Source organism: Miscanthus floridulus, chromosome 1 (assembly GCF_019320115.1).
Source record: "Miscanthus floridulus cultivar M001 chromosome 1, ASM1932011v1, whole genome shotgun sequence".
Lineage (NCBI taxonomy): Eukaryota > Viridiplantae > Streptophyta > Magnoliopsida > Poales > Poaceae > Miscanthus > Miscanthus floridulus.
The window spans coordinates 179,987,053-180,013,571 of NC_089580.1; the positions used below are offsets into that span (position 1 = coordinate 179,987,053).

Consider the following 26,519-nt stretch of genomic DNA (forward strand, 5'->3'; position numbering starts at 1 on the left):
GAGGATGCTTTACGATTCGAGCTATTCCTGACAGGTGGGACCCGTGGCCAGAGGGCCAGAACGTTTAACGGGTCTAGGCTTGAGACGAGACAGAGTGACCCACTCGCACTCTCGCACAACGAACCCTCCTGTGTTAGCCCTAAACCCTTCTATCCCGATGGCGTCGTCCCCGCCGCCGCCGCCGCCGAAGCTGCCGATTCCCGGCCGCCGCAACATACTGATCACCAGCGCACTTCCGTATGTCAATAACGTCCCCCACCTCGGAAACATCATCGGCTGTGAGCACCCGCCGGTCCCCCAATTTTTCTCATCCGTTTCTCTCCCTCCTCTGTTTTCCGTCCGCTGGGGATTCAATTCGATGGTCGTGTGCGCAGGTGTGCTCAGCGCCGACGTGTTCGCGCGATACTGCCGGCTCCGGGGATACAACGCTATTTACATATGCGGGACTGACGAGTATGGCACTGCCACCGAGACGAAGGCCATGGAAGAGAAGTGCACGCCCAAGGAGATCTGCGACAAGTAAGCACACCTCTATTCGTCATCATCTTTCCTACTACTTGTTGAGAAATTGGTTTGGTTTAATTCCTCTCGAGCTGTCTGATTTGGGGTTTAGCTTCAGTGCAACCTGACGAGCGGGTGGATTTTCCGAATCTGTATGTGACATAAATTAGTTGGAAATTCCTCATGTGTGGTCTAGAATTTTAGTGTTATGAGGTTGCAGTAGAACGAAATTCTGTTAATGTGCAGCTATGATACTTGAGAACTATAGTAAGCTAATAAGCAGGGACTTAGGGTGTGTACAATGCAAATATGTTTATGTGGCCTCTTAAAGAGAGAACAAATGTCACAGCCTTAAGCTTCTCTACAATAGTCCTAGCCTACAATGGAACTAATCATTTGACAGATGCTTAAATTTAGGAGCTTGTTTAAGCATTTATCTGTCCAAAGCATGTATACCATATTTCAGTTATTTATTTTTGGCGCTCGGGCAGGCGTCTGACAGTTCAGTCTTGATAGAAGGCCAGGCCTTGCTGGCTTGGTCCCAATGCCTGCCTGAGCCCCGATTCGTCATGCAACTGCCTGCACTCCATGGCAAGAGAATTTGTTAACTGCTCATAATGTCTGTTAAGCTGCTCCTTGTGAGCCAAAATGATAAATTATTCGCATATCAGTTGATTTGTTTGCTTAAACTGATTCTATCGTTGAATTTTGCTTGGACTTTTCCTGAATCACATCGAACAGGACTAGCGGTGCATTAGCTAGTTAATGCCTCGATTTCTGTTGTTGAATGATTTGATTTATGGAATACTACCTCTGATTCCGAATGTAGATTGTTTTAGGATTCTATGCAGTAAGACTTTCTTAATATGGACCATTAGTATATGAAAATGAAATTAGCATAGATTTACAACATGTGGTTGATGTTACTATATTCATTATGGAAAATACATTCATATAATCTTCCCTGTTTCAAATAGTATATTTTAACAAATTACAAGTCAAAGCATTACATTGAAGACCGTGCCCCTGTCCCCCTATTCTAAACGACCTATATTTGGGATCAGAGGAAGAAGTTGTCTGTCTGGTTGATAACTTAATTATTGATCATGCGATTTTTGTTGTGTGTGTTCAATCTGGAAATGCTGAATGCATGTAATGCTGCAATTTTGTTAAGAGTTCATCAATTATATATCTTCCATATCTTTAAAAATTGGACTTCTATGATATCCACTGTATTTACTTTGTTTTGTAACTTACACATAAATGTTCCAGTTGTGCTTTGCTATATCCATTTCTTGCAAACATGCTTATATTACATAATAAAAAAATTCGCTTTCTTCGTAAGAAGCTTTCCCTTCTGAAAAATGTAGGTACCATGCTATCCACAATGAAGTTTATAAGTGGTTTAACATAAAATTTGACAAGTTTGGGCGGACATCTTCTCCTGAGCAGACAGAAGTCTGCCATGCAATTTTCCATAAATTGATGGAAAATAATTGGCTCACAGAAAATACTATGCAGCAGGTATAACTTATTCATGGCGTTGTACTTGTATATTTATCTTTGTATGTTGTTTCTGTTATACGAGTTTTACATGCTTTGCAGCTTTACTGCGATACGTGCCAAAAATTTTTAGCCGATAGGCTTGTTGAAGGAACATGCCCGAACAAAGTCTGCAACGCATCTGCACGAGGAGATCAGTGTGAAACATGCAGCACCTTGTTGAATCCAACTGATCTTATTGACCCAAAGTGCAAGGTAAGCATGTACAGTACTTACTGTGCTCTGCCATGTTTGTCTCTGTCAGCATAATTGATTTAAATGTATAATGTATCATAAAATTGTGAATTATAAATTGCCTTCTTGTCTTGTGACTTTCCGTGTAGCTTTGTAAGAATACTCCACGTATTCGTGACACGGATCACTTATTTTTAGAGCTTCCTCTATTGAGAGACAAGCTGGTAAACTACATCAATGAAACTTCAGTTGCTGGTTTGTGGAGTCAAAATGCTATTCAAGCAACAAATGCATGGCTGAAGGAAGGGCTAAAGCCACGCTGCATCACCAGAGATCTTAAATGGGGTGTTCCTGTTCCTCACGAGAAGTATAAAGACAAGGTTTGGGCATAGAAATTCTGCATTTCTGCATTTACCGGATTATCCAGTTTCCTCATTTTGATTATTTTCAGGTGTTCTATGTTTGGTTTGATGCACCTATTGGCTATGTGTCTATTACGGCATCTTATACACCTGAGTGGGAGAAGTGGTGGAAGAATCCTGATAATGTAGAATTGTTTCAGTTTATGGGCAAAGATAATGTGCCATTTCACACGGTAAAATGACTATGCCATTGCAGCAGTTTTTTCTAACTTTGATATTGTTTTGGCATGACAGGATCTCTAAAAATAACGAGATCCTTTTGCCCTTTCATGATGTTACTATAGCTTCAAGGTTTATCACAGCTATGAAAAGTAATTGCTCAGTACAGATTCCCATACTTTGGGTACAGTTTGGTTGGGTTTCGACATATAACATAGTGTGCATATTAAACTCTAAATTCTAGCTGAAAGTGAATGGTTGACCAGTCTTTGTTCAATTTTGTTCTATAATTGATCAAATTCAATTCTTTATTATCATTAAGGGTATTTTACTGTACCTTAGATTCCAGGACCCAATTAAGGATTTGAACAAAAAAAGTGCCCATGCTTTTAAGTTTGTCGATGGCACTTATGACTAGTGCAGTTTTTTCTCTCCTTTTGGATCAAGTTTTTATTTGATGAAATGCTCTTTTTAGATCATGTTCCCTTCAACGCTAATTGGAACTGGGGAAAAGTGGACAATGATGAAGACGATAAGTGTTACTGAATATTTAAATTATGAAGCAGGTATGTGATATGGTGGTCACATATTTCTTACCTAATGTTGATTCATGCTCAGTTCATGTGGGTCATCAGTATTTGTTTATTTTAAGTGGAGTTCCTCTGGTCTTGGGAAGATGTTTGGTCTTTTGATAAAACCAAATTTGTTTTGTTTGCACTAAATACTAACCATTTTCCCATTTGGTTGTTTAACTCCTCATTGAACTTGTGTTGCAAGAAAATAGTGGCATGAAGCTGGATTTGTGCTTATGCATCAAAATTGCCTGATATGTTAAATTACTGTAGTTTTTCATTCAAATGATGATACAATCAAAACAGCAGCACCAAAATCCCTTCTTCATGGAGACCTTCATCATTGCTGCTTGGCATATTTGGAAGCAGAGAAACAACTTCATATTTGATAGAGGCCGGCCTTCTTTCTCTTCTTGGAAAAACCTCTTATGTGAAGAGGCCAAACTAAGCTTTTAGAATGAGAGATGACAAACGTGTAGCTTTTCTCCTATGTTTAGATCTTCTCTCTTAGACCTCCCTGGCTTTGGGCCTGCGGTTCCCTTCCTGCTGTGGCTACCTCAGCCCTCCGGCTGGTTGGTTTGTTGTATGTTCGCTCTCTTTGTACAGGTTTATGTTTATCTTTTTAAAATTAAATAAAATACTACAGTGGGGGCTTCCCCTGCTGTATTTCCCGTTCAAAAAACTGTAGTTTTTCATTCTCCTTGCTGTTCTTGCTTTTGCCTTCGGACATGCTTCTCATAGTCTTCATTTTTTGTACAGTTGTACCAAGCTACCAATTTAAACATTGTTTCTGATAAATATAATTTACATGGTTCCTCTTAAATGGCCTACTGCATAGGAGCATGGCTAATTCGCTATGATCCAATGTGCTTTTGAATTTTGCTTGTGCTTCACAAAATTGATTCTGATGTAAATTCGGGAGCTATACCGGTTACAATGTACACAGGCCAATGTGCCATACGCCCAATGTGGGTTGTTATACTTACATTCTAACACCCTCCCTCAGTCTAAGCGGGAGTGTCACGAACACAAAGACTGGACCTAAAGTCAGTGAACAACTGTACAGGTAACCCTTTGGTCATAATGTCCGCGAACTGATGAGATGATGGAACATGGAGCACCCGAACCTGTCCCAAAGCAACCTTCTCACGGACGAAGTGAATATCTATCTCAATATGCTTCGTGCGACGATGATGAACTGGATTGGCGGTCATGTAGACAGCACTAACATTGTCGCAGTAGACGATCGTCACCGAAGAGATGGGTGCGTGGAGCTCCTGAAGTAACTGACGAAGCCAACAAGTCTCAGCCACAGCGTGTGCAACAGCACGATACTCAGCCTCCGCACTCGAACGAGAGACCGTAGTCTGTCGTTTAGAGGACCAAGAGACTAAATTGTCGCCGAGGAAGACACAGTACCCTGAAGTGGAGCGCCGAGAGTCGGGACAGCCAGCCCAATCAGCATCGGAGTAGGCAGTCAAGCTTGTGATGCTGCCTGTGTCGATGTGAAGCCCGGTGGACAGGGTGCCTTTGACATACCGCAGGACACGCTTGAGCATCGCAAGATGAGGCTCTCGCGGGTCGTGCATGAAGAGGCAAACCTGCTGAACTACATAGGCAAGGTCCGGACGAGTCAGCGTGAGGTACTGTAGAGCACCGGCGAGGCTGCGGTACTGAGTGACATCCGCCACCGGAGCGCCGTCCATAGCTGAGAGCTTGGCCTGAGTGTCAACAGGAGTCGCCGTAGAGTGACACTCAGCCATGCCGGCGCGCTGGAGCAGGTCCACAGCGTACTGGCGCTGAGACAGGAAGAGGCCATCAGCAGAACGCGTGACAGAGATCCCGAGGAAGTGATGAAGATCCCCGAGATCTGTCATGGCGAACTCGGAGTGAAGAAGCTCGGTGAGGCGTCGAAGAAGCGAGGTCGACGAGGCTGTTAGGACGATGTCGTCGACGTAAAGTAGCAAGTAGGCGATGTCAGATCCCACTGTGTAAACAAAGAGGGACGTATCGGAGGCAGAAGCTGTGAAGCCGGACCGCCGGATGAAGCCGATGAACCGCTGGTGCCACGCCCTGGGCGCCTGCTTGAGTCCGTACAAGGACTTTTGCAGGAGGCAAACATGGTCGGGAGCTGCCGGGTCGACGAAACCGGGCGGCTGCTGACAGTAGACCGTCTCGTTCAAATGGCCGTGGAGGAAGGCGTTCTTCACGTCCAGCTGATGGATCGGCCAGGAACGAGAGGCGGCGATGCTGAGGACGACCCGGATGGTGGCCGGTTTGACAACCGGACTGAACGTCTCGTCGTAGTCGATGCCGTACTGCTGCGAGAACCCACGAACGACCCATCTGGCTTTATGACGAGCCAGAGAGCCATCAGCATGATACTTGTGCTTGAAGACCCACTTGCCGGTGATGACGTTGGCTCGAGGCGGTCGAGGAACGAGACGCTAGGTGCCATTGTCCATGAGCGCCTTGTATTCTTCAGCCATCGCCGCACGCCAATTCGCATCGGCGAGCGCGGCGCGAGAGTTGCCTGGCAACGGAGAAGCCAGACTGGAGGCCGCTGCGGTGAAGCCGTACCGCTGCATGGGCGGCGACAGGGAACCCGTCTGGGAACGAGTCGCCCGCGCAGGAGGCTCCTGCGGTGCTGGAGCCTGGGGTAGCACTGCCTGCTGCAGTGGGGCCGAAGGTGCCGCCGCCGGCGGATGTGGAGCCGTCGGCGGAGCTGAACGATGACTGTAGTGGATGCCGAACCGCTGCCGGGCAGGGGCAGGGGCGACAACACCTGCTGGCGGAGGAGGTGCTGGAGCCGCGGCCTGCCGAGGAGCCGAGGGCAGCCGGTGAGCAGCGCCATGCCACAGGATGGCAGGGTTGAGTCCGACGTGTTAGTCGCTGAATTCTCACTCTTGGTAGTAGGAGAATTCTTACTCTCATCGAGAGAGGATGACACTAGGAGTTGGGGCAATTTTCTTGTCTATTTCTCACACAAGCTCACACAAATGCCATGCCAACCCAAGGGGTTGGGGTTACATATTTATAGGCTGCTAGCCAGCCAAGCATATGCCAAGATGCTAGTCTAAGATGCTAGTCTAAGATGCTAATATGCTGTCCTAGCTAAGATGCTGTCCTCTAGTCTAAGATGCTGTCCTAAAAACAGAAAAACAGCCACAAGGACCATGACCATGTGAGCATCATAGCCCCACAAAGACCAGCCACACATGAGACTTATCCATCATTCTCCCCCTAAGTCTTGTGCGTCGTCTTGTGGGAGAGTTGAACCATCCCGGTCCTGGAGCAGAGCTCAAGGAATTTGATCCTCCCAAGGGGCTTGGTGAGCAGGTCCGCAAGCTGGTCCTTGGTGTTGATGTAGCTCGCCTTGATGCTCCCTTCCTCCAAACAGCCTCGGATGAAGTGGTACCTCACCCGGATGTGCTTGCTGCGTTCGTGGAACACGGGGTTCTTTGCCAGGGCCAGAGCGGACTTGCTGTCCACCCTGAGCTCCACCGCTCTAGTGTCTCTGCCGAGGAGATCACCAAGCAGTCGAGCGAGCCAGAGCGCCTGAGTCGAAGCGGTGGAGGCCGCTATGTACTCGGCCTCGCAGCTGGACAGGGCCACCACCTGCTGCTTGACCGACTGCCAGCTAACGAGGCACTTGCCGAGGAAGAAGAGGATCCCGCTCGTGCTCTTGCTGGTGTCGATGTCGCCGGCGTGGTCGCTGTCGCTGTACCCGACGAAGTGTGCCGCCCCAGGGCACCTCGGGTAGTAGAGGCCGTGGTCGAGAGTCCCCGCAACGTAGCGGATGATCCTCTTCACAGCCTGCTGGTGCTCCGTCGTCGGTCGCTGCATGAACCGACTAACGTAGCCGACGGAGAATGCCAAGTCCGGCCGTGTGTGGGCGAGGTAGCGAAGGCTCCCCACAAGACGCCGGTACTGCGTAGCGTCCACCTCCTCCGTCGTGCTGTCGCGGCTCAGCTTCAGCCTCTCCTCCATCGGAGTGAGAGCTGGGTTGCAGTCGGTGAGCCCAGCTAGCTCAACGACGCGCTTGGCGTAGGCGGTCTGTCGAAGCGTGATCCCGGAGTCATCCTGGTGCACCTCGATTCCCAGGTAGAAGGAGAGAGGCCCCAGGTCACTCATCTGGAAGGTGGCCTTCATCTCTTCCTTGAATGCCGCCACCTCCGCATCCTTGGTGCCGGTGATCACCAAGTCGTCGACGTAGACACCCACCAGCAGGGCATTTCCTCCATTGCCCCGTCGGTAGATGGCCGCCTCGTGCGGGCTTTGCTCGAAGCCCATCCCCTTTAGCGTGGAATCCAACTTGGCATTCCACGCCCTCGGTGCCTGCCGCAAGCCATAGAGGGCCTTGCGCAGGCGGAGCACCTTGCCCTCCTTGCCGGGGATCGCAAATCCCGGCGGCTGGTGCACGTAGACCTCCTCCTTCAAGTCGCCGTTAAGGAACGCCGACTTGACGTCCATGTGGTGAACACGCCAGCCCTCCTGGGCAGCTAGCGCAAGGAGGAGTCGCACGGACTCCATCCGTGCCACGGGAGCAAAGGCGTCGTCGAAGTCGACCCCCTCCTGCTGCACGAAACCTCGTGCCACCAAGCGAGCCTTGTGCTTGACGATGGCACCGGCTTCATCCCTCTTCAGCTTGTACACCCACTTAAGGGTGATCGCGCGATGACCACGAGGAAGGTCAGCAAGCTCCCAGGTGCGGTTCTTCTCAACCGCATCCATCTCCAACTGCATCGCGGCGCGCCATGCCGCGTGTCTCTCGGCCTCTGCGAACGACCGAGGCTCGCCGTCGTCACACGCAAGGTGCAACTGCGCCTCCAGGTCCTCCAGGTCGTGAGGCACCAGTCCCGGCACCGGCTGGTCGCCGAGAAGGTTCTCCACCGTACGGTACCGCAACGGCTCACCGTCGTGGTACGCGTCGACGCGCTCCTCGTCGTGAGAGAGCGGAGTAGCGAGCTCAACCGGGCCGTGCTCGACACGAGTTGGTGGTGGAGTAGACGTGCCCGGAGTGGTGCCTGTCGGTGCTGGAGTGCGTGGCGTTGTCGGCTGTGGTGGAGCCGGCGAAGAGCTCATCGCAGCCGAGGTCCTGGCTGGAGAGCGTGGTGCTGTCGGAGTAGCAGGTGCCGGGGTCGGTGGAGGCTCGGAGACTGGGGTAGACGCGCTCGCCGAAGAAGAACTGCCTACTCCCCCAGCTCCCTCGAAGTGGACGTACTCGACAGTGAAGTCGTCGTACGTCGGAGCTGAGCCGTCGTCCACTGCCTTGTCCCACGCCCATCCTCGCCCTTCGTCGAACACAACGTCGCGCGCCGTGCGCACACGCTGTGTCTTCGGGTCGAGGATGCGGTAGGCCTTCGAGCCCTCCGCGTAGCCGATGAACACTCCCGGAGTGCTCCTGTCGTCGAGCTTGCTGATGTGGCCAAGCTCCTTGGCGAATGCGAGGCAGCCGAAGACCCGCAAGTGGGAGACCGCCGGCTTGCGCCCATGCCAAGCCTCGTACGGCGTCCTGCCGTCGAGCGCCTTGGTAGGCGAGCGGTTGAGGATGTAGACGGCCGTCACCACCGCCTCTCCCCAAAAGATAGCCGGCATCCCCCTCTGCTTGAGGAGGGCCCGAGCCATCCCCACAACCGTCTGGTTGCGCCGCTCGACGACGCCGTTCTGCTGCGGGCTGTATGGCGCGGAGTAGTGGCGCTGAATGCCCTCGTCAGCGCAGTACGACGCGAATTCAGCCGCCGTGAATTCGCCGCCGTTGTCGGTGCGCAGCACGCGCAGCTTGCGGCCGCACTCCGCCTCCGCAGCAGCCTGCGCGCGTCTGATGGCGTCCGCAGCCTCTCCCTTGCTGCCGAGGACCATCACCCACATGTAGCGAGAGAGGTCGTCGACGAGCAGCAGGAAGTAGCGTCGTCCTCCCGGTGTGGCCGGTGTCACCGGGCCACACAAGTCCCCGTGCACGAGCTCGAGCCTCTCCTTGGCTCGAAAGCTCGCCCGCTGGGGAAAGGGGAGTCGCCTCTGCTTCGTCAACACGCAGACGTCGCAGAGCTGCTCCACATGGTCGAGGCACGGCAGGCCTCGCACCATCTCCGTGGCACTGAGCCGCTTCAGGGCCTCAAAGTGAAGGTGCCCGAAACGCTCGTGCCACTGCCACGCCTCGTCGTCCCGACGAGCAGCGAGACAGAGGGGTTGTGCCACCTGCACGTTAAGGACGTAGAGTCGATTTGCGCTTCTGGATACCTTGGCAAGAAGGCGACGGCGACGATCCCAAATCCTCATGACTCCGTCCTCAACCACCACGCGCGAACCGTTCTCATCCAGCTGTCCCAAGCTGATGATGGAGTTCCTCAACGCGGGGATGTAGTAGACTCCGGTGAGCAGCCTGTGCTCACCAGACACGGCGGTGAAGATGATGGAGCCGACGCCCTTGATCTCCACGCCGGAGGCATCCCCAAACTTGACGGAGCCTCGGACGCTAGAGTCAAGCTCGGTGAAGAACTCCCGTCGACCGGTCATGTGATGGGTGGCGCCGGTGTCGAGGCACCACCCGTCAGTCTTGTCGTTGCCGGAGCTGTCGCCGAGGAGGGCGTGTGCTTTTGGCTCGTCAAGGTGGAGGAGAGCCGCTGCGGCCGGTGCCGCTGGAGGTAGCTCGATGCTGGCATGTGCCATGAACAGAGCCGGCTCCTCCTCCTCCGCCTGTGCGACGTGGGCCTGGCCGCGTCGTGGCTGTCGACAGTCCTTGGCCCAATGGCCAAGCTGGCCGCAGTTGCGGCAGGTGTCGTCTCGTGCCGGCTTGTGCCTGCCGGCGACGCCGCCCTGGGCGCCTCCGCGGGCATCACCCTCGGCACGTCCTCGCGCCCCGGCCTGGGCGTCTCTGCGCGCCTTGCGCGGCTTGCCACGCTTGCGGCCGCCTGTCGCGGAAGAAGGCTCCCCCTTCCTCCGGTCACCCTGGCTGGCAAGCCACTGCTCCCGAGTGAGAAGGAGCTTCCCGCCAGTGGTGATGGGCCCCGAGAGGGACTGTGGCTCATCACTATCGACGACCTTGAGGCGACCTATCGCCTCCTCGATCGACATCGTGGAGAGATCCAGCAGCGACTCGATCGAGCGAGCCATCTGCTTGTACTTCTCGGGGACGCAGCGGAAGAGCTTTTCGACAGCTCTCTCCTCGCCGTAGGTGTCGTCGCCGAACTGCACCATCTTCTGCAACAGAGTGTTGAGACGGAGAGCAAAGTCATCAACGTCCTCACCTGGCTTGAAGGCCAGGTTCTCCCACTCCTTGCGAAGTGCCTGCAGTGTGGACTTGCGAGCGCGGTCGCTGCCGATGCGTGCCGCAGCGATGGCGTCCCAAGCCTCCTTGGCAGTCCGCTTGCTGGTAAGCGAGAACTGCATCTCGGGCGGGACTGCAGCGATGAGAGCATCCAGCGCCCGTCGATCTAGGTCGTAGTCGACGTCGCCGTACCGGACTGCCTCCCACATGTGCCGCACCTGGAGCTTTACCCTCATCACCGCAGCCCACTCGACGTAGTTGGTCTTGGTGAGGGTGGGCCACCCACCGCCGGGACCGACGTCCCTGACAACAGCCTGGAGCCCGTGGTAACCACGGTACCGATCCGGGGAGAGAGAGCCATGCTGCCTGTGAAGGCCGCGCTCTCCATCGACCCGTCGGTACCGATCCGGGGAGAGAGAGACACGCTGCCTGTGAAGGCCGCGCTCTCCATCGACCCGTCCGCCACCGTTGCCGTGCGCGCCTCCTCCAGGAGCGCCGCCGCCGTGCGCGCCTCCTCCAGGAGCTCCACCGGCGCGTCCGCGCCTGTCTGGGCTGCCGCCGCGCTCGTGGGCGTGCGCGGCTGCCCCAGGAGCGCCACCGCCATGCGCGCCTCCTCCAGGAGCGCCGCCAGCGCGTCCGCGCCTGTCTGGGCTGCCGCCACGCTCGTGGACGTGCGCGGCTGTCCACTGCGCCGCCCGCGCTCGCGCTGCCTCCCTCTCTAGCAGCTCGAGGTCCGCGTCGGCGGTGTCGTCAGCGGAAATGGAGCTGCCGATGCTGCCGCGCAGAGCCTCGACCTCCGCCGCCGCCGCACGCGCTGCATTCGCCGCCGCCGCTGCTTCCGCCTCCGCTCTGGCTGCTGCCAGCTCCGCCGCTGCTAGCCTCGACGCCCTTGCCGCCGCCGCAGCGGTCTCTGCCGCCGCTCGCTCGCGTTCCTCTGCCGCGGCAAGTTCGGCCTCCTGCCGACGCCGCGTGCTCGAGGCGACCGAGCGCTGAGACTGCCCTGCGGACATGACGCGCTACCGGGGGGCTGCTGCGTGGGGAGAGGGCTGCTTCAGACGAGCTGGGAGAGGAGTGAACAGGAGCGGCCGGAGCTGCTGCTACTCTCAGCTGGGGCTGTTGCGAGGCTGGGCAAGGGGATGAGCAGGAGATGCTCAGGCTACAGGATACTACGGCTCTGATACCAGTTGTTAGTCGCTGAATTCTCACTCTTGGTAGTAGGAGAATTCTTACTCTCATCGAGAGAGGATGACACTAGGAGTTGGGGCAATTTTCTTGTCTATTTCTCACACAAGCTCACACAAATGCCATGCCAACCCAAGGGGTTGGGGTTACATATTTATAGGCTGCTAGCCAGCCAAGCATATGCCAAGATGCTAGTCTAAGATGCTAGTCTAAGATGCTAATATGCTGTCCTAGCTAAGATGCTGTCCTCTAGTCTAAGATGCTGTCCTAAAAACAGAAAAACAGCCACAAGGACCATGACCATGTGAGCATCATAGCCCCACAAAGACCAGCCACACATGAGACTTATCCATCACGACGGGATCGCCGGCATCGCCAGCGTCGTCTGAGCCAGACGAGGCAGGCGCCACCGAGGTCCGCGAGTGCCGAACGTCTGAGGTAGACGGGGCAGGCGCGGGAAGTAAGTCCTGTAACAAAAAATCAAGAGAATCCGGCCGAGGCTTGGAGGCCGCAAACGGAAAGTGAGTCTCATAAAAAACGACGTGTCGCGAGATGATGATCTTGTGAGTGGAGAGGTCAAGACACCGGTAACCCTTCTGTGATGGAGGGTAACCGAGGAAGACACATGCCGTGGAGCGAGGAGACAATTTGTGGCGAGTCGTGGCACTAAGGTTGGGGTAGCATAGGCAGCCAAAAACCCTGAGGATGGAGTAGTCTGGCATCTTGTGGTGGAGGAGATGATATGGTATACCGTTATTTTTGGACGAGGATGGCCGCCGGTTCGTGAGGAACACAGCGGTGGAGAGCTTCGATCCAATAGGATGGAGGCATGGCGGCATGAATCAGAAGTGTGCGAACACCATTGTTCAGAGTCCGGAGCATGCGCTCAGCCTTGCCATTCTGAGCGGATGTGTAGGGGCACGAGGTGCGAAGGAGAATGCCGCGGCCAGCCAAGAAGGTGGCGGTGGCATTGTTGAGGAACTCGGTGCCATTATCTGCCTGAAAACAGCGGACAACAAAACTGAACTGTGTGTGAGCGTAAGCAACAAATTGAACAATGTGTTCATGAACTTCAGATTTATGACGAAGAGGGAACGCCCAGCAATAATGTGTATAAGCATCAACTAACACAAGATAAAATTTATAACCAGAAATACTCGCAACTGGAGAGGTCCAAACATCACAATGAACAAGTTCAAAAGGTGCTGATGTACTAGAGACCAAACTAGCAAAAGGCAGCCTAGCATGTTTACCGAGCTGGCAAGCATGACAAATGCGGCGAGCTGCTTTATTACACTGGATAGCTGATAGCTTATTTAGAGTAGCGACGACAGCAGGGGCAGGATGACCAAGGCGGGAGTGCCACAGCTCCGGGGAGACGACAGCGACGTGACAGCGAGGTGGCATGCGATGTGGAATGGTGTAGAGGTCCCCATGGCTATTGCACCGAAGGAGGACTGTCTTGGTCTTGAGATCCTTAACAGAAAAACCAGAGGCGTCAAACTCAATTGAACAATTATTGTCGCGAGTAAGTTGTCGAACAGATAACAGGTTACGGGTGAGTTGCGGAGCGACAAGAACATTATCAAGATGAAAGGAACGATCAGCTATTTGTAAGGAAGATGTGCCACGACTAAAGACAGGAATAGATTGTCCGTTACCAACCGTAATGGAGGACGATAGTGACGGGAGACGGGAAAGAAGTATACCGTCGTTGGAGGACATGTGGGATGTCGCTCCGTTGTCCATGACCCAGGGGGAAGACCCCTGAACCGCCATCTGATTGAGGGCGGCAATCAGGCTGGTCGTGTCCCAGGAGCCGTACCCGTACCCTGGCGACGCGGTGGAGTACTGGGCCGGCGCGAAGGCAGTGTGTGCCTGCGGAGGGGGCGGCGGCGGTGGAGGAGGCGCGGATGGCGCGCCCCACTGCTGCTGCTGAGGAGGCCACTGCTGGACGGCCCAAGGGTTATAGCAGACCCAAGGACCGGCCGGCTGAGGAGCCTGACGTCCGCCTGGAGCGTCCTGGTGGGCGCCATGCTGCTGGTTGTGCCCGCCGCCTCCGTTGTTGCTGTTGCCGCCACGCCCTCCTTTGCCCTTGCCCCCCTTTCCCTTGCCACCACCCCCACGGTTGGATGGCGCGGGAGTGGGCCGGCAGGATGGCGAAGTGCAAGAGGAGGTGGAGGAGGCGACGAGTGCTGATGCCGAAGCCTCCTTGCCCTCGGAGCCGAGGCGAAGCTCCTTGACACGGAGCATGTTGGTGGCAGCCTTGAAGTCCGGGAGCGGCGACGTGTTGGCGATGATGTCGGCGGTGGTGGCGAAGCGAGGATTGATGCCGCGCAGGAGGTTGAGCACAAGCTGCGCGGGAGAGATGGTGTGACCAACCTCCCGCAGGGCGTCAGCAGTATGCTTCATCTGCTGGGCGTAGGCATCGACCGAGAGATCACCCTGTAGCATGCTGTGGAACTCCTGCCCGAGGACGACAGCGCGAGGCTCCTTGTTCGCCTGGAACAGGGCCTCGATGGAGACGTACAGGGCACGCGCGTCTTGATCAGGATCCATGGCGAGGTCGAGGACGGTGTCGTCGCAGGAGCCATACATCCAGCCACGGATGCAAGCGTCGGGCTGAGACCACGTGGGGTCAGCCGGGTGCGCAGCCTCCGTGCCATCGATGTGGCCGAGCAGCCCGTACTTGGCGCAGAGGGCGGTGAAGAACGCCTTCCACTTGGAGTAATTGGGGCGCTCGAGGCTGAGGGCGATCGGGACGTGCTGCTTGACGTTGACGGCGGCATAGGCGGCGTAGAAGGCAGGGGCGATGCCGTCCCCCATGGCGCTGGAGGTTCCGGAGCCGAGAACACCGGAGGTAGCAGAGGAAGTCGTCGAGGACGTCATGACGAAGTCGACGCGCGCGGCCTGTTCGCTAGAAGCAGGGGCGCGGGTGGGCTGCGGCGCGACTCGCGTCGGGCGGCAGAGGCGGCGGCCTGCAGGTGCGGCGCGCGGCTGAAGGCAGCAGCGAGCGGCGCGGCCTGAGCGACGCGATGAATCGCGCGCGGAGGCGGCAGCGGCTGGAGCGGACTAGCGCGGCAGCGGCTGGAGGGGCGCGCGGGGCAGAGGCGGCGGCAGCCCTGTGGTGCGGTGGCGCGTGCCCTCGAGGAAGGGCACACGGGCAGCGGAAAAGGAAAGGGGAAAGCCCGGGATCAGGCCCCCAGAACTCGTGATACCATGTAGAATAACACCGCACACCCTAATCAGGGGGGTGGCCTTCATTATATAGCCTAATAGGCTAGGGTTACAATGTACACAGGCCAATGGGCCATACGCCCAATATGGGCTGTTATAATTACATTCTAACACAATGCCCCCCCCCCCCGCTACTCCTGTCGTCGAGTTTTGTTAAATGCATATATGGTAGTGGTACGCACTATACAATGTCTATTTAGCCATTATTTCTGATCAATATCGTATAGGAGCATGGCTGATTCACTACTGTCCAATGTGCTTTTCAATTTTGTTTGTGCTTCGTAAAAAAAGATTCTGATGTATATGCATACACGTCTTGCATGGAAATTATTGTATCTGTAGGAAAATTTTCCAAGAGTAAAGGTATTGGAGTCTTTGGTAATGATGCAAAGGATACAAATATTCCTCCTGAAGTATGGCGATACTACTTGCTTATGAATCGCCCTGAGGTCAGTATAGAAGGTTGTGATGTTCAAGTTTATGATAGTACACACAGCTTTTTGACAGTAACATGTTTGATCTGATTTACTCAGGCATCAGATACACTCTTTACTTGGGCTGATTTGCAAGCAAAATTGAACAGCGAGTTGCTGAACAACTTGGGGAACTTCATTAATCGTGTGCTAAGTTTTGTTGCAAAACCAGCTGGTTAGTCACAGTCTGAATCATACATTTTTATGTGTACGAGGATTATCTATTGATAGATTAATCATCCATGATTCATCATTGTTCTTACTAGATGATACCCCGCGTGTTGCTGCGGGGATTTTGTAGCGTTGTACTGATTAAAAACATCTTTTAACTTTTAAAGTTAAAAAAAAAACAAATAGAAAAAAGAAAGAGGAATGATTGAACTGTCCTACTATATCCACAATATGCCAGCCTGATCACGATCTCTCTCGTTCCTCCCATGACCGAATCCCTCCTCTTCCCTTTGTGGTCTCCAGCTCGCTAAGCTGCCACGTGCTTCCACCTCCATGTAATCCATGTTGTGCACCGGACCACTTATATCTGACGGCAGCGTTCAAGTTGCCGCCGCCACTGCCAACATGGACTTTGTATACTTCTATATGGCAACGACATGGCGTGCAATAGCAGTCAGAAAGACAACCGCAGACGGTTCAAGTATCCTGCCAACGACATGGCGGGCACGGCGCTGCGGTGTTCGTAGAGAGCAACCCATCACGAGGTGGCGAGTAGTGCTCCTTGTAACAATAGGCCGTGCCGGTCGCCTGCTTCTCGAGGAGAGCGTGGTCTCACGCCATGGTGGTAGGAATCGCGAGCCGCTGAACTCACCGTCGCAGTATGCGGCAGCGGCGCTAGTGATGAGCTCCACCTGCCTGCCACGGAGCCACCAGTCAAGGCTAGGAGACGACATCGGCGGGGACAGCTGCCCCCTTGCTGAAGCTTCTCCTTTGCAGTAGGCGATGATGGTGGTGCTTGCCAGAATGCCCCCCCCACATGTGGTGCTCACGGGCCGTGTCGTCGACGGTGCCCCTGGGTGTGCAGGCGTTTGTTCCCTCTGATATGCTTCTCCCATTGCAGACTTGTTGGGAAGTGGAGGCGAAGCACAGGAGGCAGCAAAATATATGAGTGCTGGGAGGGACGATGGGGGAAGTGGAGCAGACAGGTAGACTAACGGACAGAAACGACTACTGTATTCCTTTCCCATACCAAGTTTGAAGATGTAGAGCCAGCGACGCCTGAGTTGTAAACATGAATGGAAGAGCATGCGGAGCGACCTGTGAACGTGGGACCCGGGTTGGATGACGTGGCTTAAGGAGAAGCCAGGAAAATAAGCTAATGGGGATCTCCTATTTAGTTATAGAAGATTTGACATTTCTGTTTCTGTAGGAGCTGGATATGGTTCTGTTGTACCTGATGCTCCTAATGCGGGCACACACACATTGACAAAGACACTTGCAGAAAAAACCAGTAAATGGGTTGAGCAATATCTCGATGCAATGGAAAAGGTAGCTTATTTTGAACTATTGACAGAACAGTTCCAGCACTGCATGTTTAGCCCCATCTATAGTCGTGCAAACTGCTAGGTTTTATAAAATTGTGTCCCTTCATGACAGGTTAAACTGAAACAAGGACTGAAGAGTGCAATGGGCATTTCTAGTGATGGAAATGCGTATCTGCAAGTAAATCTCGTTCTGCCTTTGTTTTTGTTTAGTTTTTCCCCTGTAGACTATACCGACTTTTAGTTATATCTTGTTGCTTAATCAATGTAGGAGAGCCAGTTTTGGAAACTTTACAAGGAAGATCCTGCATCATGTGCGATCGTGATGAAAACTTCAGTTGGTCTTGTCTACCTGCTTGCCTGTCTTCTGGAGCCTTTCATGCCTTCCTTTTCTGAAGAAGTATGATCCTAGTGATCACTGTATCTTGTCTGACTTAATTGGACTAATGTTTTTCACTTGAATCTCATGATGCGATCCTTTTGCAAAGGTGTTGCGTCAATTAAATTTATCTCCAGAAGAAAATCTGTCATTAAGTGAAGAAAAGGGAGAAATTGCAGAGGCAAAAACTCCTTGGGATTTTGTACCAGCAGGTCACAAAATAGGGAAGCCCGCACCTCTGTTCAAGGAATTGGTGCGTCTTTGCTTTTTCAGAAATATTTTCATCACTTGGCTATAATTTTACATATCTTAACTTGATATTTGGATGCAGAAAGATGAAGATGTAGCTCTCCACAGAGAAAATTATGCAGGGAGTCAAGCTGAGAGAAGCTCAAAAGCAGCAGCTGATGCTGAAGCCAACAAAGTTGCTAACAAGCTCAAGGGCACAAAATTATCTGGTATTAATCTCGACATTCGTATTTATTCTTATGCTGGCTAGGGTCATATGGAGAAACTGCTCTTTTTCGTTGCACATATGGGGACACAACAACAACAACAACAAAGCCTTTAAGTCCCAAACAAGTTGGGGTAGGCTAGAGTTGAAACCCAACAGAAGCAATCAAGGTTCAGGCACGTGAATAGCTGTCTTCCAAGCACTCCTATCTAAGGCTAAGTCTTTGGGTATATTCTATCCTTTCAAGTCTTCTTTTATTACCTCTACCCAAGTCAACTTCGGTCTTCCTCTGCCTCTCTTCACGTTACTATCCTGACTTAGGATTCCACTACGCACCGGTGCATCTGGAGGTCTCCGTTGCACATGTCCAAACCATCTCAATCGGTGTTGGACAAGCTTTTCTTCAATTGGCGCTACCCCTAATCTCTCACGTATATCATCGTTCCGAACTCGATCCCTTCTTGTATAACCGCAAATCCAACGCAACATACGCATTTCCGCGACACTTAGCTGTTGAATATGTCGTCTTTTCGTAGGCCAACATTCTGCACCATACAATATAGCAGGTCTAATCGCCGTCCTATAAAACTTACCTTTTAGCTTCTGTGGTACCCTTTTGTCACATAGGACACCAGACGCTTGCCGTCACTTCATGCACCCTGCTTTGATTCTATGGCTAACATCTTCATCAATATCCCCGTCCCTCTGTAGCATTGATCCTAAATATCGAAAGGTATCCTTCCTAGGCACTACTTGACCTTCCAAACTAACATCTTCCTCCTCCCGAGTAGTAGTGCCGAAGTCACATCTCATATACTCAGTTTTAGTTCTACTAAGTCTAAAACCTTTGGACTCCAAAGTCTCCCGCCATAACTCCAGTTTCTGATTCACTCCTATCCGGCTTTCATCAACTAGCACTACATCGTCCGCGAAAAGCATACACCAAGAGATGTCCCCTTGTATGTCCCTTGTGACCTCATCCATCACTAAAGCAAACAAATAAGGGCTCAAAGCTGACCCTTGATGTAGTCCTATCTTAATCGGAAAGTCATCCGTGTCTCCATCACTTGTTCGAACTCTAGTCACAACATTGCTGTACATGTCCTTGATGAGCCCGACGTACTTCGTTGGGACTTTATGTTTGTCCAACGCCCACCACATAACATTCTTTGGTATTTTATCATAAGCCTTCTCCAAGTCAATAAAAACCATATGTAGGTCCTTCTTCTTCTCCCTATACCGCTCCATAACTTGTCTTATTAAGAAAATGGCTTCCATGGTTGACCTTCCGGGCATGAAACCAAATTGGTTCATAGAGACCCGCGTTATTGCTCTCAAGCGATGCTCGATAACTCTCCCATAGCTTCATAGTATGGCTCATCAACTTAATTCCTCGGTAATTTGTACAACTTTGAATATCCCCTTTATTCTTGTAGATCGGTACCAATATACTTCTCCACTCATCAGGCATCTTGTTCGATCAAAAAATATAGTTGAACAGCTTGGTTAACCATACTACAGCTATGTCCCCGAGGCATCTCCACACCTCGATTGGGATACCATCCGGTCCCATCGCCTTACCTCCTTTCATCCTTTTCAACGCCTCTCTGACCTCAGATTCTTGGATTCTCCGCACAAAGCGCCTATTGGTGTCATCAAAAGAGTCATCCAACTAAAAGGTTGTGTCCATATTCTCACCATTGAACAATTTGTCAAAATACTCTTGCCATCGATGTCGGATCTCATCCTCCTTTACCAAGAGATGCTCCCTTTCATCCTTAATGCACTTAACTTGGTTGAAGTCCCGTGTCTTTCTCTCACGAACCCTAGCCATCCTATAAATGTCATTCTCTCCTTCCTTCGTACTCAAATGTTGGTAAAGATCCTCGTACGCTCTACCCTTTGCCACACTTACAGCTCGCTTTGCAGTCTTCTTTGCCACCTTATACTTCTCTATGTTGCACATATGGGGACAAACAGAAAAATCCTTTTTGCCATGCTATTCATTGGTGTATCATGTACTCATATTTCCTTAAACTACTACGATTGGAGTGCATGTTGTTGGCCCCTGGATCTTCCACACGGGTGAGCCGACCGCTCACCAGTGTTGTCGACCACACACTATGGCTAGAGGTAGAAGAAGAGAGCGAGAACAGAGCGCACACACACAGCACAAGCACCAGCATTGGTCGGAGCTCTGCAGAGATGGCAAAATTGAACTCGCTCTTTTTGCTGAGTTGCAGTGGAAAACTATATATACAACTCTACCCATCTAATCCTAATACATAGACATGTCAGGCTGTCATGTTGCTACAGTGACTAGATGTGACAGCAGGGCTGACTTTGGCGCTTGCCCCTGCTGTGGCTATAGTGCGGCAGGGGAGCCTTTCGGCGCTTGCCCCTGCCGCGCATACAGGGAAGCAGCAGATTACTTAACAATTCTTCTCCTAATCCTACTGCTAACCCTAGAACCTTCGCCATGCCGATCATCTTCTTCAGCTCCATGAAACGAAGGCGGCCGAGCGGCTTGGTGAGAACGTCCGCGAGTTGTCGACCAATTTCGACGAACTCGATGACGATCTGCCCTCCATCGACACAGTCCCTGAGAAAGTGGAACTTGACGTCGATGTGCTTGCTCCGGTCGTAGAGAACCGGATTCTTCGCGAGGGCGATGGTGGGCTGGTTGTCCACCATCAGTGCTGGTGGGTGAGCTTCCACACCGGTCAGCTCGCCCAGCAGCCGGCGCAGCCACACAGCTTGGCACGCTGCTGTGGCCGCCGCTACGTACTATGCCTCTCACGTGGACAGCGCCATCACCTTCTGTTTCAATCGCAACCATGAGATTGGAGCCAACCCAAGGAAGACGAGCACGCCAGAGGTGTTCCGCCATCCGTCGAGTCCCTTGCCATGTCTGCATCGCTGAACACAGTGAGCTGTAGCCTACTTCTGCCGGTCTTGGGGAAGACGATCACCTGATCCACCGTACTCTTGACTGTAGCGCAGCAGCTGCTTTACCACAGTCCAGTGATCCTCTCGGGGATCCTCCATGAAGCGGTTGACGTAGCCCACGGCGAACGCAATATCCGGCCTCGTGTGGACTAGGTAGCGCAGACTGCCGACGATGCTCCGGTAGAGTGTTGCATCTACCTTCGCTGCGGCACTGGCCTTCGTCAGCTTCAGCCGCTCCTCCATCAGAGTCACACACGGCTTGCACTCAGCCATGCCGCTCCGCTCCAACAGCTTCGAGGCGTACGCGCTCTGACCGAGCGTGAGTGCCTCCTTCCCCTGTCTCACCTTGATGCTGAGGTAGTAGGAGAGCGTGCCGAGATCGCTCATTCGAAAACGAGCCACCATCTCGCGCTTGAAGATGCCTATGTCCTCCGCACGCGCGTCGGTGACGATCAAGTCGTCTACATACACGCCGACGACGAGCTCCTCCTTCCCTCGTCACCGCGTGTAGAGCGCGTGCTCGGTTGCGCATCGCGTGAACCCAAGCTCGCCTAGCGTGGCGTCAAGCTTGGCGTTCCACGTTCGTGGGGCCTGCCGCAACCCGTAGAGCGCCTTGCGCAGTCGGAGCACCCTGTGCTCCGCTCCCTTGATGGCGAAACCCGGAGGTTGCCTAACGAAGACTGTCTCCGCCAGCTCGCCGTTGAGGAAGGCCAATTTTATGTCCAGGTGATGGACGCGCCAGTCCTTCGCTGCTGCCAAAGCCAACAGCAGTCTGACAGACTCCATGCGCGCTATCGGCGCAAAGACTTCCTCGAAGTCGATGCCCTCGCGCTGGACACAGCCTCGGGCGATGAGGCGCTCCTTGTGCTTGACAATGGCGCCGCGCTCGTCCCGCTTGACCTTGTACACCCACTTCAGGCCGATTGTATGACATCCTGGAGGTGGATCGACGAGCTCCCAAGTCTCGTTTTCCTCGATCGTCTTCATCTCCTCTAGCATCGCCCGTCGCCAATTTGCATCGCGCTCGGCCAGCGCGAACGTGGGTGGTTCCTTTGCACTGACGAGAAGCAGCTCTGGGTCATTGAGCAGCCGACCCACCAGGCCTGAGGACCCTGTGCCGCCGACGATGTCGTCCAGCCTGCGGAACCGCACCTTCTCACCGTCGTGGAAGGCATCCACGAACTCAGTGATGTTGCTTGGAGGTGAGACGAACTCGATAGGCGTCGATGGAGTTCCCTGTTCCGCCGGAGTGGTCGGCACAGCACCTAGAGTGCTCGATACCCCGGCTGCAGTGCTTGACACTATTCCTGGACCGCTCGTCACTACTCCTGGAGTGGTCGGTATCACTGCAGGAGTGCTCGGCACCAGCCTTGGAGTGGTCGGCACCACTGCAAGACCTCTCGGCTTCGCTACGGGAGCGTTCGGCACTCGTCCTGGAGTGGTCGGCGCCACCGCAGGACCGCTCGACGCCACTCCTGGGGTGCTCGGCACCACCCCAGGAGTGCTCGGCTCTGTTGCTGGAGTGGTCGGCACCTCTCTAGCGTCTCCACCATCATGGATGACCAAGTGCTCGACGACGAAGGTGCTGGTGAAGCCGCCAGGTTCCCTCGTGCCCGGACTGTTCCAGTCCCAGGCCGCCTTCTCGTCGAACACGACGTCGCGCTAGACAATCACCTTGCCTCCGCGTGGGTTGTAGAGTCGGTACGCCTTGGCACCTTCTGCGTAGCCTAGGAGCACCATCGGTGTGCTCCTGTCCCTCCAACTTGTGAGGACCGGCTTCGTCTTCCTGACGTGGCCGATGCAGCCGAATGTCCGGAGGAAGGACACGCTCGGCTTGCGCCCATACCAAGCTTTGAACGGCATCACGTCCCTTAGGGCCTTTGTGGGCGCGCGGTTGAGGATGAACACTGCCGTGGTCACCGCCTCACCCCAGAATCTTGCCGGCATGCTCTTGGCTTTCATCATGGATCGAGCCATGCTGATCACCGTCTGGTTTCGTCGCTCCACCACGTCATTCTGCTGTGGCGAGTACGGTGCGGTGTGGTGTCGCACCACACCCTGATCCGCGTAGTACGCAACGAACTTCCACCGAAGTGAATTCGCCGCCGCGATTAGTCCGCAGCACGCGCAGCTTCTTGCCGCTCTCTGCCTCCGTGCGCGCCTTGAACTTCTTGATCGCCTCCGCCGCCTCGTCCTTGCTCGTCAGGAGTTGCAGCCACATATAACGACTGCAATCATCCACGAGCAGGAGAAAATACCGCCTGACCACCGTTTGTGTCTGGCGTGATTGGCCCGTAGAGATCGCCGTGGACGAGCTCGAGAGTATCCACCGCGCGATACTTGGCCGCCTTTGGGAACGACAACCTCCTCTGCTTCTCGGCCAGGCAGCTGTCACACAGCTCGCCTGCGTGCTTGATGTGGGGCAGTCCTCGGACTATCTTCTCCTAGCCGACCGAGCGCCTCAAAGCTGAGATGGCCGAACCGGGCATGCCACAGCCATGACTCCTTGGTGTGTTGTGCTGCCAGGCACACCGGCTGCTCCACCTTCAAGTCGAGCAGGTACAATCGATTACGTGAGCGTTTTACCTTTGTGAGAAGATGCCGCTCCCGATCCCGAATCCTCAGGATCCCGCTCTCGATCAGTACCTGCATCCGCGCTCGTCTAGTTGCCCGATGCTGATGATGCTTGAACGCAACTGCGGGATGTAGTACACATCCGTTAGCGCACGATGCTCACCCTTCTGGTAACTGAAGATGATGGGCCGCGCCCTCGGATCGCCACCCTTGAGCCGTCACCGAACTTCACCGTGCCGGTCATGTCACCGTCGAGTTCGGAGAAGGCTGCCTTGGAGCCCGTCATGTGGTTGCTAGCGCCAGAGTTCAGGTACCACCGTTGCTTCTGTCTGCCGCCCACACGTGCGAGGTAAACTTGGGCGCGCGGTTCGTCGAGGTTGATAGCCTTCGGAGCCTTCGCAGGCCCTTTCACCGCCATTACCTATCCCTTCTCCTTGGCCTCAACGTCATGCAGTGCACAGAACGTCGTCATCAGGAGAGTGGCCTCATCATCATCATCGGTCTGTGCCAGATGAGCCTCAGCCTTCTTCTCCTACTTGCGATTTGGGCATCCCTTTGCCCAATGGCCCGTCTTTCCGCAGCGCCGGCAGATATTGGGGTCGACCTTCTTCTTCTTGTCCGAAAAAGTCTTGCCGCGGCGCTTGCCATCGACACCGCGACTGAGAGAAGGCTTTCCCGGAGTTCCTCCAGGCAGCCCACTCCTCTGTCAGCAGCAGCTTGTCGCTGTCCCTTGTTGCTGTGGCCTGCTCCATGCGCTCGTCCACCGTCCGTAGACGGTCTGTCACATCCTCAATGGTGAGGGTGGACAAGTCCAACATCGTCTCTATGGAGAGAGCGATCTGAATGTACTTCACCGGCACAGAGTGGAGGTACTTGGAGACCGCCTCTTCTTCGTCGATGGTGACGCCATGGCTCCTCAGCTTGCTGATGAGCGACTGCAGGCGGAGGGAGAAGTCCACCGATTCGCCATTCTTGAACTTGAGGGTGGCGTACTCCTGCTTCAGCAGCTGGGCCGTCGCCTTCTTTGCGCGGTCGGATCCGACGCGCATCGTTGCAATGGCCTCCCACGCCTCCTTAGCGGAGTTCTTCGCCCCCAACGGCTCCCTGTACTCCACTGTCACAGCAGCGAGGATAGCCTCCAACGCTGACATGTCGTCTTCTTCGTTGTCGGTGCCCTTGTCAATAGCATTCCAGAGCTGTCGGGCTCTGAGTTTGACCTTCATGGTCACCACCCACTCGCCATAGTTGGTGCGAGTCAGTGTCGGCCAACTGGTGCCGCTGACCTCCCGTACCATGCGCGCGATGACCTCCTGTCCTGTCTGGGTAGCCACAGCAGCGCCGCTGCTGTCGTCCATCTCCAAACCGTCCGTCATCGTTAGTGGTTAGTCCGGCGACGGCGATTGTACGGCTTTGATACCACTTGTTGGTCCCTGGATGTTTCACACGGGTGAGCCGACCGCTCACCAGTGTTGCCGACCACACACTATAGCTAGAGGTAGAAGAAGGGATGGAGAACAGAGCGCACACACACAGTACAAGCATCAGTGTTGGCTGGAGCTCTGTAGGGGAGATGGCAAAACTGAACTCGCTCTCATTACTGAGTTACAATGAGAAACTATATATACAACTCTACCCATCTAATCCTAATACACAGATATGTCATGCTGTCATGTTGCTACAATGACTAGATGTGATAGTAGGGCTGACTTTGGCGCCTGTCCTGCTGTGGCTACAATGCGACAGGGGAGCCTTTCGGCGCCTGTCTCTGCCGCGGCTACAGTGCCGTGGCAGGGGAGCCCTTTCGGCGCCTGCCCCTGCCGCGCATACAGGGAAGCAACAAATTACTTAACACATGTTTTCATGGCAGATTGCAACCTTTTTCTGTTTGAAGTGATTTGACTCCTATCTGGATTATATTCTGCAAAGCTATTTCCAAATTTCAAAGAGTCATTGTTTAGTTTTCCTCTCGTGTCTTTCAGATGGAGGAACAAAAAAGGAACCAAAGAAACAATCTGGTGGCTCAAAATCGAAGACAGCTGAGGCTGACATTACGGTTGCAAAATTGGATATTAGAGTGGGGCTTATCAGAAAAGCAGAGAAGCATCCAGATGCTGATTCCCTTTACGTGGAGGAGATTGATGTTGGAGAGGACGCACCAAGAACGGTGGTCAGCGGCCTTGTCAAATTCATACCTCTTGAAGAAATGCAGGTTGCCCTTTCTAAGCATCATTTTGAACTTTCTAGATACTGTCTTTTGATGCCTTGTATCACTTAGCATCTGTTATGGATTAGCAGAACCGGAAAGTTTGCGTACTCTGCAATCTGAAACCGGTGGCAATGCGTGGTATAAAATCACATGCGATGGTTTTGGCTGCATCGAATGAGGACCACACGAAGGTGAGACATCTATATTAACCTTCATATCCAATAAACTTTACACGTAAGCATTTTATTTAAGCCCTCAACTGGAAATCATCAATGTATTTTGATTTCGGTTTATGCTCGCTCTCTCTGTAAAGGTTGAGTTGGTGGAGCCACCCGAATCTGCTGCCGTGGGGGAGCGTGTTACCTTTGCTGGGTACTCGGGGGAGCCCGAGGCTTCCATCAGTGGCAAGAGCAAGACGTGGGAGAAGCTGGCCGCCGAGCTGCACAGCAACGGTGAGCTCGTGGCGTGCTACAAAGATGTGCCCTTCACTACCTCGGCTGGAGTCTGCAAGGTCAAGACAATAGCAAACGGAGAGATTCGCTAGGCACACATCACCGAACTGCAGCCAGCTGACCCAATCTGTGGGTCTGGTTTCACTGAAAGCGATTGTTCCTGATTTTCATTTTAAAAAATTTGGTATTTCGATTTGATTTTTTTTATTTTGAGTAAGACCAGTTCAAATACTGCAAAGCAACTTTGATTTAGAAAAAATGCCGAGAGTGCCCTTTGTGCATCCTCCTTTTATTAGTTACTTGCCCCCTATCGTCTCACTCCGAGGCTCCATGCTTCTTGCTCTATTTGTATTTCCTTAACTGATTCTTTGCCTGCTCTTCTTTTTAGTTCCATATGAAATAAATGCTGTGTATGAAAACATCACTTTATATAGGACAGCCTGTCTGTTTGGTTGGTTGGTT

The 26,519-nt window shown here is 53.3% G+C and overlaps 1 protein-coding gene across 1 annotated transcript; it reads left to right on the forward strand.

The window, feature by feature from the left end:
• The first annotated feature begins 91 nt into the window (after positions 1-91).
• LOC136549968 (probable methionine--tRNA ligase) lies at positions 92-26,519 on the forward strand. The gene is made up of 17 exons (XM_066541403.1): positions 92-278; positions 375-519; positions 1,872-2,025; positions 2,107-2,259; positions 2,388-2,618; positions 2,690-2,833; positions 3,295-3,385; positions 15,420-15,526; positions 15,611-15,725; positions 16,932-17,050; positions 17,159-17,224; positions 17,315-17,443; positions 17,532-17,675; positions 17,754-17,880; positions 25,379-25,608; positions 25,695-25,796; positions 25,919-26,519. Exons 1-17 carry the CDS (start codon positions 158-160, stop codon positions 26,147-26,149), a joined length of 2,409 nt encoding a protein of 802 aa, XP_066397500.1. The 5' UTR covers positions 92-157; the 3' UTR covers positions 26,150-26,519.